The sequence below is a fragment of the Fringilla coelebs genome, assembly GCF_963513975.1.
Source record: "Fringilla coelebs genome assembly, chromosome: 16".
Classification (NCBI taxonomy): domain Eukaryota; kingdom Metazoa; phylum Chordata; class Aves; order Passeriformes; family Fringillidae; genus Fringilla; species Fringilla coelebs.
Window position 1 is genome coordinate 15,095,195 of NC_140042.1, and position 14,656 is coordinate 15,109,850.

The following is a 14,656-nucleotide window of genomic DNA, read 5'->3' on the forward strand; positions in this document are numbered from 1 at the left end:
AGCACTAAAAGACTTTATTCAAGTTTCAAATAAACTTCTGTAAATCATAGAAAAATAGAGTCTCTTGGTTACAGGCTGATTTGGTGCCAACATTGGCCAGAAAATACACATCCTTTACTTGGAGAGGTAAAAAGGGAGTGAGTGCATAAAGATGTGTGGGGCTCAGACAGGCTCTCACCCCTCTGCAGCATCCAAGGGGCTCGGCCAAGGCTGGTTTCCTTCACGGGGAAGCAAACTCCAACACTGTGAATGAACTGTGCAAGGATCTGTTCCAGATTTCCAGAGGAGGTGCTTGGGATCCTGGCTGGGCTGGAGCCCTTGCTGGTCCCTCTGAGGAGTGCCCAGCTGGGGCAGGGCAGCCCAGTCCATGCCAGCCGTGCCAGGCTGTCCCTGTCTGTGCCCTCCCCCACAGGGACAGCTCCAGGCTGTGCCAGTGCCAGGGGCCCTCAGAGCTGGGCAGAGCCTTTGGCTCCTGGGAGCTGGAGAGATGCACAAATGGAACCTGGGACCTGAGAGGGCTTTTTTTGGTGCTGTGCTGCAGGAGCTGCCCCAAAACACAGCACTCATCACGCTCTGGGGCTGCTCTGGTCTGAGGACTGGTCAGAAAACACCCCAGCCCTGCACAGGACTGTCACAACCCTGTGTGTCACCCCTGAGCCACCACCACGGCCAGGAGGGGAGGGCTCTGCTGGCACTGGGTGCTGCACCTGCTTCAACATCTTAGAACAAACTTTTGGTCACTTTTCTGATTAAAATCTGAGCTTAGCAAGGAAGGGCAGACACTGACTAGTACCCTTAAGCCCAGCTTTGTACTAGAGGCAGTTTAACCAGCATCTTAAAAAGCACTGCTCAGGTGAGCAGGGATCTTTCAGAGGTGCTGAGACTTGCATCCCTCACCTGTTTCCCTCAAGTTCTGGAAGGAACCAGCCCATCTCCTTTCCTGCTGCAGCTGTGGAATTCCCTCACCCAAGGGATGTCCTGCATCCTCTAATGCTGCAGTCCTGGCTGCTGGGGCAGCAGAGGAAAGGAAACCACAGCCTCAACAGGGCAGTTCCTGGGCTGAGGTCCTGCAGGCAGCATCTGAGGCTCCCAATAGGAACAGCCCCAGTCCCAGTCAGTGCTGAGGGGCAATGCAGGGCGGAACCCCTCATCCCATCCGTGATTCTAAAGGAACTCTTGGTTTGGCTCCTGAGTGTCCTCGGGCTCCTGAGTGTCCTCGTGGTCCCAGGCAGCAGAGGTGGGGCTGTGGGGGGTGTCCCCGTTGATGTCCCTCAGGGGGTGGTAGCGATAGTCCCGGCCCCGCTGCTGCCGCCGCCCCTGCAGCACCAGCCCCACGTTCCCCAGGGCGCTCAGCACCAGCAGCAGGGCCAGGGCACAGCTCAGGGAGAGCCATGAGCTCCTGTGGGACACACAAATCACAGCACCAACAGCTCACCTGTGTGCCCAAGTGTGCAGAGGACTGCCCTCCCTTCTCTGTGTTCCCAAGCTTGTGGGCCTGCTCTCAGGCAGGACAGAACCACAGAATCATGGTTGGAAAAGCCCTCCAAGATCATTGAGGGCTCTCAACCACTGTCCCAGCATTGCCAAAGCCACCACTAACCCATGTCCCCAACTGCCACATCCACATGGCTTCTAAACCCCTCCAGGGATGGGGACTCTACCACCTCCCTAGGCACCCTGTGCCAGGGCCTGACCACCCTTCTGGGAAGGAATTTCCCCAATATCCAATCTGAACCTCTCCTGGCACAGCTCAAGCCATTTCCCCTTGTCCTGTCCCTGTTCCCTGGGAGCAGAGCCCAACCCCCCTGGCTGTCCCCTCCTGTCAGGAGTTGTGCAGAGCCACAGGGTCCCCCCCTCCTTTTCTGCAGACTGAACACCCCCATGCTCTGTGAGAGCCTCTGAGATGCACAGTGAGCACCAAACACTTACTCTGACAGAGAGAACTTGTCTTTGCTCTTTTCCTGGGAAGCCAAACACTGTCCAGCTGGAAAACAAAGAGGGAAGAAAGGTGGGGCAGGGTGCAAAATTCCACTAAAAAAGAGCAAGGTTAAGCAGAGCTAGTGACTAAGCAAACACCATTATGCACTAAAGCTGCTCTTCCAGCTTTTACTCAGCCCCAGCCCCCTGCAGTGGGATACCTCTGTGTAAGTGGTCCTGCAGTGCTCCATGGTGGGTGATGTTGCAGCTGCCCGTCTCGGGGTCACAGGGACACGAGTGGTCACACGCACAGCGGCTCTGGCAGCTCGGCCCAAACCAGCCCGGGGGACACTCTGGGGATGGGATCACAAAGGGATTGGTCATTGCCAAAGCTCCACCTGCTCTGACACCATCCAGGCTGTGGCTGCAGCTCCCTCAGCTCTGCTGAGCCTGGGAGCACCATGCTGGGAGTTCAAGGCTGCTCCTTGGTGTGCTTCAGAGGGAAGTTTGTGTAGAACTGGGATCACAGAATCATGGAATGGTTTGAGTTGGAAGGGACTTTAGAGCCCATCTTGCTCCAAATCCCTGCCATGAGCAGGGACATCTTCCACTATCCCAGGTTGCTCCAAGACCCGTCCAACCCAGCCTTGGACACTGCCAGGGATGGAGCAGCCACAGCTGCTCTGGGCAACATCTTTGGAAAGGGATTGGCTGAGTGTTCCCAGGCTGGAACAGAGCATCACTGACAGAACCAGGCAGCCAGGAAGTTCACACCCCTATGAAATTCAATTGTTCAGTCAGACAGACGCTGGGGGACCTGGAGTGGTTCCAGCAGGCAGAACACCCAGCACTGGCACAGGGAGTGTGAGGGTGGGATGGCAGGACAGTCCTGTGGAGCACTCCACAGCCACTGACCTGCATCACCCAAAGCCCGGGCTTCAGCAGGGCCTGGTGCAACACCCTGGAGCAGAGGATGTTTTTTGGTCACTCAGGGCCTCCGGGAAAAGAATGCAGATCTTTGGGGCTGAGGCTAAAGAGGAATCCACAATTTTCCATTGAGGAAGCAAACTCCTCTTTCCTCTCTGCTCCTTCCTCTCCTTTTTAGCCCATTTGGGTAGGACAGGCAGGCCCAGAAGAGCTGGGAGCCAGCTGGTGATGTTCAGGCCTGAGCTCCCCTGGCAGAACTGCACCCAAGAGGTGGCCCAGAGGTGACACACAGCACTGTCCCCAGCCCCAGAGGTCGCTGAGACCCTTACCATGCTCACAGCTGGTGCCGTAGAAGCCGGCAGGGCAGGAACAGGCTCCGTGCACGGGGTCACAGGAGCTGCCGTGCTGGCACCGGCACTTCTGGCTGCAGGACTGCCCGAAGGAGCCGGGAGCACAAGCTGCAGGACACAAGCAGAGATGTCACCAGGGCAGAGGTGGGCAATCCCAGCACACAGCCAGGGCTCATCCCTGTGGAGGGATGCTCCCATGAGCTGAGTGTGTGCCCTGAACAAGGAGCAAGGACTCGAGTGTCTCACACCAAGCCAGTTGTAGATGGTCCAGCTGCAATTAAACTCACACTGCCAGAAAAGAGCAGCCCAGCCCACAGGGTGGCCTTTCCCTTCCCTGCTCCCGCCTCGGGCAGGCAGCTGTTGGAAAGTGGTTCCCACTGCCCCTCCCTGGCTGTGAAGAGGCAGTGGAGCAGCAGTCAGTATTTACCTTCAGTGCAGTTGCTGCCAGTCCAGCCGGCGTCACAGAGGCATCCAGCTATGCAAACACAGAACAGGCATTACTGACAACAACAAAACACTTGCAGGCAGCAAGGACTTGAAATTAGGAGCCTCTGCCTCTTGAGGTGCCCTCTTACCCCTGCCAGCAAATCTCCAGAAGAGAAACCCTGCAGTCACACAAAGGGTGGGTTCACACCCCCCCTCCCCAGCTGCCACATGCAGCAGAATCCCTGCTGCTGGCATTTCCTGGGACCAGCTCTGGGGCACTACTGGCAACACCTGCACCCACCAAGCACTGCCCAGCCACTGCACTGGGGCACACCTGAATGAGAGTGGAGTCAGGAGGAAGAGGGTAACAGGGCTGGGCACAGAGGGGCAGAAGCTGGGGCAGACATTCCAGCAATCCCTAGGTTCAGATTCATGGAAAAGCAGCAACTGCACACTTGTAAAAATTATGAAGTAGGAGAGGCAGGTGAAGAAGGAACAGTAAAGGGAAGGGCCAGAAGCAGCTGCTGTCACACTGCATAATGCACAGCCCTGCCCATCAGCAGCCTCACAAAAACCCAAGCACAACCCTGGAGCACGAAAGCAAACTGAGGCACAGCGCTGGCTCCTAAAGGCAACACGTTCTGACCATCTGTGCCGGGATGCTGGAGGAGAGGGAAAGCAGCCCCACCCACCCGGCTGGTGCCTGGCGCACCATATTTCCCCGGGACATTCCCCAGGGATGCACTGCCAGGTCCTGCGCCCCGGGCCCCTCGGTGTCACCGGCGCGGGGACTCACCGGCGCTGCAGACGCCGCGCAGGCTGCAGTTGGCGGGGCCGCAGTCCAAGGTGTCACAGGCGGGGCCCGCCCAGAAGGGGCTGTCGCAGCGGCAGTGCCCGGCCACGCAGCGCCCGTGGCCGCTGCAGTCAGGCGGGTCACAGCCCGGCTCGTGCACGCACACCACGGTGGAGATGCTCCGGGGACAGCGCCACATGCTGTCAAAGGAGCTGGGGACAGCAGAGGGGACAGCCTGAGCTGACCCTGCACTGGCCAGCGCGACCAACACCCCTTACATAACCCAGAGATTTCCTCCTGAGCCACACTGCCAAACATGAACATTAATACTGGGGAAATATAAACATCAAACTGCATTGGAGTCAATGTTTTAACTGAGTTATAAATCCCACCTGATAGGGACCATTTCAAACATGGAATTACAGAAGCAAGTCCCCCTTAAAGCAGTCCCTGATTCCCTCATTTTGGCACACATTTTCTTGAATGTTATTTTCTTTGATATAAATTATATCTCTGTAGTTATGGCAACTGAATGTTAAATCCCTTCATGTTTACAGTCAGAACTGACTAAAAGGTTGAATTTAAAACAAAATATTCTTTAGATTCCCTCCAATGAGGAAGGGCAAGGTCTCCCAGTCAGTGTTTCCATAATAATAAGCTGCTGACAGATCTCTGCTAATTCCCATGGATGTGCAGCTCTGAATCTCCCAGACTAAGAGCTGCTGCCTTATCCGATTCCCACATCAGCCACTCAGTCACAGCCACAGCTTTGCTGCCTCTCTGGAACCAGCTCAGCTTTAATCCTGGATGACTAAGTGGAAAAAACATGGAGTCACTCAATCTCATGGAGTCACTCAATCTCTTTAAATTCTAGAGCTGCTCTCTCCTGCAGATCCTGTCACCTGCCTTTGCTGTGCCCTCCCAGGCAGGCCAGGCAGGCCAGGCTGACAGGAGCTGCAGGGCCCTGGGCAGAGCCAGCAGCACCTACCAGTGCTCAGAGGGGTAGTTGGCCAGGGTCCCGTTCAGGACCAGCGTGGCAGAGCCTCCACCATCCAGGTTGATAGCATTGACGACTCCCTGCTGCTTCAGGAATTCTGCCATTTCCCACAGGTTGACCCTGCAAAGCAGAGGTTGGTTGTTGATTTGCCCTCAGTGAAGCTGTTAGATCAGGAGCTTGCTGTTCTCTGTGGTGGAAGGGGAAGCTCTCCCATCCCAGGCACCCTGAGGAGGGCTCTGTGAACCTATTCTAGCTCCCCTGAGCTCTGCAAGTCCCTGCCTTAAAACGTGTCCCAGACAGCTGCAGATCCCCTCCAGCCCCAGGAACTGAAGCCCTTCCCAAGCCCTTACCCTCTGGACTCTGTCTGTCCATCCACATGAACCAAGACCAGCCGGCCCTGGCGGTCGTGTCCCACCGCAGTCCTGGCTGAGATCACATTGATGAACTTGTCAAAGGTTCCTGCAGCACAGGGAACAATTCACACTCAGCTGGGGCACACAACGGGCTGCTGAGACACATCTGTCTGCCAAAGAGCTCCCAGCAAGGGCCTCATCTGAGCTGAAACACAGGGAGAGCACAGCCCTGCCTCCTCTAGTTCATCCAAGCCCTACTAAAGTGCTCTTGATTAAGTTTTTGTCTGGCACAGGGGATTCACAATCCCTTGGCTTCAAACTCCTGTAAGAGGCTGCTTTGAGTTTCTCTGGACAGGTTAGACAGGAGAGGAATTTTTGGTTGTGAGGGTGGGCAGGCCCTGGCACAGGGTGCCCAGAGAAGCTGTGGCTGCCTCTGGATCCCTGTCAGTGTCCAAGGCCAGGCTGGACACTGGGGCTTGGAGCAGCCTGGGACAGTGGAAGGTGTCCCTGCCCACAGCAGGGGCATGGACTAAGATGCTCTTTAAGGCCCTTCCAACCCAAACTATTCCACAATCCTATGAAAGTTGGACCTCTTTGTAGCATTCACATTTTCTGAAAAATCCCTTTGCCCAGGATTTTTCTCCTGGGAAGCTGAGAAGCCTCAGAGAAAAGGGAAACGATTCTTATCTCATTTGATTCTCCTGTGTTTTGCTCATCTGGAATGTATCTGGAGATTGTTTACCACAGGTGATTGTTTCATTGTATTCTGGTGTGAGTTGTTTTCACTCATTGGCCAATCAGGGCCAAGCTGTGTCGGGGCTCTGAAAAGAGTCACGAGTTTTCCTTATCATCTTTTTAGCATTCTGTAACTATCCTTTCTGTATTCTTTAATATAATACAGTATCATAAAAAAATTAACTAGCCTTCTGAGAACATGGAGTCAGATTCATTGTTCCTCCCTTTGTCTGGGGGCAACCCAAATACAGTACCTCTGAAGTGCCCCTTCTCCCCAGAGTGCCAGGGGACAGACAGCCCCTGGGCAGGCTGCAGCCAGGCCCCACAGCATTACCTGTGGTCTGAGTGTCCCCACACTCGGCCGCCTGGCTCTGGTTGATGTACAGCTCTCCGTTCCTCAGCAGCCAAACCACGCCGCTCACCAGCTGCACAAAAGGGTTGGACTGATCCAGGACATCCTCCTCGGACAGGTAGCTGGGAACAGAGGGCAGCAGGGTTACCCACAGGCACTGCACACCACCTTAAAGCCTCCCCTGCTGCCAGCAGGCTCCTGAAGCAGGGAAAAGGGCAGGAAAAGGCAGAATGAAGAACAGCTACATCCAAAACCAGGGGCCAAGCAGTGTGAAACAGCACTTTAGCAGTCCCTGCTCTCTGCTCTTCTGCACAAACTCACAGCTAACCATGGTCCCAGGCCACTGTGCCTCAGACAATGGGGCCAGCAATGGCAGCAATGTGGCCAGTGAATCTGAGCCAGAGCAACAAGAGCAGAAAGCATCTGGCAGAACACAAGGGCAGAGCCACTGCCAAATACTCAGGGATCTGTGGAAGCAGCTGTAACATCTTGCTGCCTGTCAGCTTCTATTCTCCAAAAATGTGACACCAAACAGCTCTGGAGAGCATTTGGAGCTACAGCAGCCAGGCTGCCACCTGCTCCTTCCATCTGGGAAGGAGGCTCCCCTGCTCCTGCAGACAGCAAAAGGACAGCTCAGCTGCCACCTCCGTGCTCAGGTGTTGTGTGTCACCACAGGGTGCTTCCCGAGGGATCCTGCTCTCTGCTGAATTAGGTGATGGGGAACACCTGCCTCGTGGGAGCCTGGGCTGGGGGATGTTTGCAGCTGAGAGGATGAGAGCAGGGGCTGGACAGCTGTGCTCTGCCAGAGGTTTTGGGTTTTAAGGTGACTTTTCTGATGTCTTGTGGGAGCTGGATGGTCAACTTTTGTTTGGTATTAGTGAAGGTGGACAAACAAAGCTTTGTGCTTTGTAGAAAAGTGTAACTGCAAACAGCTGAATGGAAAACATGCCAAACAAATTCCCTTTTCCCATGGGAAAGGAACAAGAAGACAACATTAGGGTGGCTGAAAACAGATCAAACTACAAAACAGTTTGGGCAGGGACAGACAGCTTTCAAGGCCTGGATTCACCCAGGGAGCAGCAGCAGCTTTGCAGGGTGGGGTAACTGCTCTGGGCTGTGTCCTGCTGGCCGCCATGCAGGGTCAAAGAGTGAAGGTGTGAACAACATTCCCCACTGTCCTGACAGCCAAAATTATTTACACCCAGACTATTTTTCTGATCATGGTTTGGAAGGCACAAAGCCACCAAACACCACAATAGCTCCATTTAACAGGGACATCCTGCCAGAGCTGGGGAGCAGCAGGGCAGAGCTGAGCTTAAGGACTCAACAGTGACCCTGAAATTGCTGCTGAATTGAGAAGCCCTCTCGCTGAAGGGACGTGTCACTGACCCACCCAGCCCCTCTCTCACACATAAATCAAGGCCATGGTACTCAGGGCTGCCAGAATGGCTGCAGGATAAAGCCCTGGCTTGGCACATTCAGTGTGCCTTTGCAGGGATCCTTCCTGAGGTCTGGGACCGAGCTACCAGAAGGCTGGAGGATGCAACTTCCAGGCCGCTGCTGCATCTTCTGAGAACAGCAGAAGAGTCCTGGGAACCCTTGTGGGACTTTTAGGATCCTCCTGCTGCTGGGGAAGGGCAGCTCCTGGAGGCCCTGCACTCCAGGAGAGCACTACAGTCTCTCAGTCAAATATTCCTCATCAGAGGGTGATCAGAACTTCTGTCTCCATCTGCTTGGGGAGGGTCACATGCCCAGGTGGGCAAGAAGGCCAGTGACACCTGGACCAGCACAGCGTGGCCAGCAGGGCCAGGGCAGTGACCATCCCCTGGGCTGGGCACTGCTGAGGCACCTCCAGTCCCGGGCCCCTCATGACAGAAAGGACACTGAGGGGCTGGAGAGTGTCCAGGGAAAGGAATGGAGCTGGGAAGGGGCTGGAGCAGCAGGAGAGGCTGAGGGAGCTGGGAAGGGGCTCAGCCTGGAGAAAAGGAGGCCCAGGGGGGACCTTGTGGCTTTGCACAACTCCTGACAGGAGGGGACAGCCAGGTGGGGGTTGGGCTCTGCTCCCAGGGAACGGGGACAGATTGAGAAGGAATGGCCTCAAGTAGTGCCAGGGGACGTTTAGGTTGGATATGGGGAAAATTTCTTCATGGAAAGGGTGGTCAGCACTGGCACAGCAGCCCAGGGCAGTGGTGGAGTCACCACCCTTAAAGTGTTCCAAAAAAGTGTTAATATGCTGAATCACAGGTTTGCCCAGAGAGGATGTGGAGTCTCCATCCTTGGAGATGTTCAAAATCCAAGCAGACATGGCCCTGAACAGCCCTCCATCCAACCTGTGCTGAGCAGGGTGCTGGATGAGGCACCTCCTGAGGTCCCTTCCAAACCCAGCCTTACTGTACTGCAGCCAGAGCCCACACACTCCACTCTGTGTCTCCTCTGCAGAGAACACAGAGCCCTCTCTCCTTCTACCCCACCCAGTGTCCCCACTGCAGGCTGGGAGAGGAGACATTGGAACCTAAGCAGCTGAAGATCATCACTTACTGAGCATCTCTTCATCCACGAGCCAAGGGCTACCGAGATAGCTCCACCAGGGACAGCTAGAACATCCCTAGCTTCAGCATTCCAAGTGAACCTCTCCTCTAACTGGGGAGGCCAAGGAGGCAGTGCTGGGATGAGCTTCCTGCCCAACGATGCCTGAAAGTCCTCAGGCTAGAGAGCATTCTGCAAACACCCCCCAGCTCTTACCCGAACACCATGGTGCCATCTTTCCGGATGCCAAACTGAGCGTTTTGCAGGCCTCCCGAGTCTCTCACCAGCCTCCCATCACTCACAACATTCCCAAGGCACTCTCCAGTTGTCATGTTAAAGTAGCCGCCGTTCTGGGCCACCAGACACTTCCTGAGCTTTGCAGTCTCCTCCACGGGGGCTCTGCGCTGAGCCAGGCAGCCGCCGGCACCGCCCGGCTCCAGCACGGAGAAGGTGCTCAGGGGGTTCCTCACGAAAGTGAAGTGGCCGTAGATCACCTTGCGGTCGCTGCCCTCCGGGTGGATGTAGGAGACAAACGTCCTGGTGACAGCCACCGGGCCGGCCGTGCTGTTGTCGCTGGGCCACGCTTCGTGGGTGACGTTTCCGTACTTGACGGGCTGGCAGTCCCTGACGTGCCGGTGGCCGTGCCGAGGGCCGTGCTGCCCGGGCGGGTAGGGCTGCAGCGGGGGCTCGCCGGGGCCGCTCCTGCAACGACAACACCCGGTTGCCCCAAGGCCGCAAAGGCGGGGTGATGAGAGCGGCGCAGCTCGGGGTGGGCACGGCCTCGCTGACACCCAGGCCCGCTTCTCCCGCGTCCCCGGTGTGACCCGCCGCGGTTCAAGGGCGGCCGTGCCGCTCGGCACCCGCTCCACCGGCCCGACCTCAGGGCGCCGCGGGCCCCCGGAGCCGGGCACAGCCGCGCCCCGGGACAGACGGTGCCCAGACACTCACCCGGCGCCGCGGGCCACCTGCAGCGAGCCGAGCACCGCCAACGCGGCCACCAGGACCGTCCCGACCCCTGCTCGCCCCGATCCCCGTCCCGGGGCCGGGCCCGCCCCGACCCCCGCCCGGCCGGGCCCGCCACCCGCGGCCCCCGCCGTCACACAGGCCGCCATCTTGGCGGGCGCTCGGCCCGCGGGCGGCCGCACCGCCCCCTAGCGGCTGCCGGGGCCGGGCGGGCGTCGGAACGGGGCCGGGACAGCTCCCACAGGGATACCGGCCGGGAACAGGGACAGCTCCCACAGGGTTACCGGCCGGGAACAGGGACAGCTTCCCCAGGGACACGGGCCGGGGCTGGGACAGATCCCCCAGGGACACGGGCCGGGAACCGGGACAGATCCCACAGGGACACGGGCCGGGGCCGGGACAGATCCCCCAGGGACACGGGCCGGGAACAGGGACAGCTCCCCCAGGGACACGGGCCGGGGCTGGGACAGCTCCCACAGGGACACGGGCGGGAACCGGGACAGATCCCACAGGGACACGGGCCGGGGCCGGGACAGATCCCCCAGGGACACGGGCCGGGAACCGGGACAGATCCCCCAGGGACACGGGCCGGGAACCGGGACAGCTCCCACAGGGATACCGGCCGGGAACAGGGACAGCTTCCCCAGGGACATGGGCCGGGGCTGGGACAGATCCCCCAGGGACACGGGCCGGGAACCGGGACAGATCCCACAGGGACACGGGCTGGGAACCGGGACAGATCCCAGAGGGACACGGGCGGGGACCGGGACAGCTCCCACAGGGACACGGGCCGGGACCGGGACAGCTCCCACAGGGACACGGGCGGGGACCGGGACAGCTCCCACAGGGACACGGCCGGGAACCGGGACAGATCCCGCAGGGACACGGGCCGGCAGCCCGGGCCCCGAGGGTCCGGCTGTCTCTCCGCAGCCCCTCTGACCCTCTCGTGTCACAGCGCCTCCGGCCCTTCCAGCCACTGCTGACCCATCACCCCCGCTCGGAGGATTAAGGCTGTGTCTGTTTTCCAGAAGGGAAAAATAGCTACACTGAGGGAATGATGGTACATTGAAGCAGCTCTGGGTTATCCTGAACCTAACTTCAGTGAATCTAATTTACAGAATCATGGAATGTTTTGTGTTAGATGGGACCTTATGCTCATCCCATTCCAACCCTCCCTGCCATGGTAGGGACAGCTCCCACTGTCCCAGGCTGCTCCCAGCCCTGCCCAGCCTGGCCTTGGGCACTGCCAGGGATCCAGGGGCAGCCACAGCTGCTCTGGGCACCCTGTGCCAGGGCCTGCCAACCCTGCCAGGGAACAATTCCTTCCCAATATCCCACCTAACCCTGCCCTCTGGCAGTGGGAAGCTATTCCTCTTGTCCTATCACCACATTTTTATCAGTGTTTGTACTGCTGAAGTGGAATTTAATGGGGTGAGAGTGACACAGCCTGCTCAGAGAGAGAGCAGGCAGCAGCTTGGTTTACTCAGTGAGTAGTAATTATATCCATGGTTGCCCATAGTACCAAAGCTCTACTAAGTCATTCAAGGACTGAGGTATTGAAGAAAACAAATTCCTCCACTCTCAGCCTGTGGTTCACTTGCAGCAGCGGCTTTGCCCACCTCAGACATGCAGCAGGTTCTCCACAGGCCACATTCCCTTCTGGAGGGAATGGGGGGTCTTGGATATACAGCATTCCCTTTGTCTTATCACATTGTCAAAGTCCCTCTCCAGCTCTCTTCAGGCCTTGATTCCATCAATGAGGTGGTACAAGGACAGGAACTGTGGTATTTGCTGGGTCCCCAGGAAGAAGGAGGAATTGGGAATCTGACTCTTAAGTTCTTAGAAGGCTAATTTATTCTTTTATTTACTTATATTATATTAAAGAATGCTATACTAAAACCTATACTAAAGAATAAAGGGTACAAACAGAAGCCTTAACAAGAATGAGAATGAAAAACTCGTGGCTCTCCAGAGCCTATAGCTGGGTGTGATTGCTCATTAAATTAAAACCATTCACATGAAACCAATCAAACAATGACCAGTTAGTAAACAATGTCCAAACCACATTCCAAAGCAGCAACCACAGGAAAAGCAATCAGATAATTACTGTTTTCATTCCTCTCTGAGGCTTCTCAGCTTCCCAGGAGAAGAAATCCTGGTGAAGGGATTTTTCCAGAAAATATGACAGTGACAAGGAAGCACCCTGGGCAGCAGGGCTGTGGAGCCACAAGCCTGAGGCTGCGGTGCAGGAGCAGAACCCAGTGCTTCCATAGCCAGTGGGTTATGCCTCAGCTTTCCCAGCATAAGCACACCTGCTTCAGATAACAAATGTGCTGCTGTCTCAGGTGTCTTGCAGGTGGAAAAATGGAGTTTTATGTCACAAATGAACCAGAAAACTCCCTCAGGACAAGCCAGTGCATTAAAAGATCTTAGCTAATGGGTTATTATGCCTCCAGTTTTATTCAGCCATGGAGAACTGCAGGTGTCCTGCTTGTGTTTCCAGCTGGAAACAAGCTGTCCAGTGGAACTCCAGGGTGGCCTAAAGGTGGTTTGCATGGTCTAAACTCAGCTCTACATAAAGCAGGAGTAGAGTAGCAAATTTGTGCTTGGTCTTTTGCTCAAACAGCTTCACCTTTTCACAGAGACCTTCATGAACTAAGAGTTCCACTGGGAGGCTTCCACCCAGTTCCCAAACTCACCTGGTCTTTTCCATGGCTTACAAGAGAGCCTGGAATCACATCATGCAGTGTAGAATCCATGGGCCAAAAGCCACCTTTGCAAATCCACAGAAACCTCTTCCAAACTGGAATGAAAAACAAAGCAGTATTTGAAAAAGGAATGGTCTCTCCTTTCCACATAGTGCATTGCTTTTCAGTTTACTTTTCTCTCTAAACAGCTCCTTCCACCTGATTAATATTAAGTATAAGTGGAGCACAAGGGACTTGTTTTTCCAGAATTGCTCAGAGGAAAGGGTGGCAATGTCAGAATTCCAGTGTTTGTTTTGCAGCAACACATGATTTCCCCACTAATTGAGATAACCACCTGTTGTTAAGATAAGCAGTCTCCATTCCAGGTTGTGTCACAACCACATTCATGTCCCCAAAATGCAGGGTCTAAAGTACATGTGTGTGCAGGGGCTGGGAAAACACCTTGTGACCACACTGAGCTTTGGTATGAAGACACAACCCCAGCCCTAATTGGAGCCTAAGTCAGGCTCTAAGCCAGAATATCTCTGCTTTATCCAATAAGTGGAGGTCAGCCAGTGGGTGGTTTTTTTCTGTTATCAGAGTGAATATCATGAGAGGAGTGTGCATGCTGATGTCTAGATCTAATACTAATTCCAATTATATATTGGAATATAAGGCAGATATTCTTCTGTCTTGAGCCTGAAGTTCAGTCCAGCTCTGAAATTGTGGGCATGACTGCAGTTAGGAAGTATTTTATCCTTTTCCTGCAATTTGAAAATTCTGTGTTGTGAAAAAAACGTGTCTAATAATTACTGATTTAAATTTCCCTCTGGTTATCAGCCATATGGCTGATAACCACACTGGCTTTGCTTTTCCTGATTATTTCCCTTCTTCTTCTTCTTCTATGCCCTGGGAGGAATAAAAAATGTATTTCTATAACCTAAACCTGTACCTGCCTGAAAAACTGTCTAAGACAATACAAACCATTCAGGGGAAACTGTCTTTGGGAAGTTATGTAAAAATTTCCTAGGTCACTTCTTTTGCCTTCACTCCTTCCTGGATTTTTTGGGTGAGGAGAAAATGAATAAAGCAGATTAAAAGTGGCTGGTGAGGTTAAAAGGCAGCATCTGCCAGAAAAGTGCAGAGTTATGGAGCATTTGAGGAAAAAGGAATATTAAAAGTGTCTTTTCATGTAGTGGGTTGGAATGAGATGATCTTTAAGGTCCTTTGCAATCCAAATTCATCATTGATTCTGTGATCCTGTGCCATTTTCCCTTCCAACAGGAAGGTTGGAAGGCTCGGTGAAAATTTTATGGGAAACAGCTGAGATTAGATGAGGTAAAGCTGGTGCAGGCACTGAACAATAACATTAATTTAGTATTTTAGAGCATGGGGACTGTTAGAGGAACATCAGGGCCAGTCCTCCCTTCAAACCCCGAAGGTTTTCCGTCTCCAAGGCAAAGCCCAGGGGTGTCCCAGCAGCCCCAGACCTGGCTGTGGGCTCAGTGCTGGGCCACCAGCAGTGGCATTTCAGGCCACTGGAATAGCTTCCACATTGAGGCTATTCTGCAGCCAGCTCCTTTCATCTCCACTGTGGCAGGGGTTGAGCTCTAGAAACGGAGCAAAAAGA

At 55.1% G+C, this 14,656-nt stretch overlaps 1 protein-coding gene across 1 annotated transcript; it reads right to left on the reverse strand.

Moving 5' to 3' along the window:
• Window positions 1-5: 5 nt before the first annotated feature.
• NAGPA (N-acetylglucosamine-1-phosphodiester alpha-N-acetylglucosaminidase) lies at window positions 6-10,488 on the reverse strand (the record flags this gene model as incomplete). The annotated part of the gene is made up of 11 exons (XM_084216601.1): window positions 6-1,399; window positions 1,930-1,984; window positions 2,139-2,270; window positions 3,174-3,302; window positions 3,622-3,669; window positions 4,417-4,625; window positions 5,402-5,530; window positions 5,761-5,869; window positions 6,833-6,972; window positions 9,593-10,078; window positions 10,325-10,488. 11 exons carry the CDS (start codon window positions 10,486-10,488, stop codon window positions 1,165-1,167), a joined length of 1,836 nt encoding a protein of 611 aa, XP_084072727.1. The 3' UTR covers window positions 6-1,164.
• Between the last annotated feature and the right edge of the window lie 4,168 nt (window positions 10,489-14,656).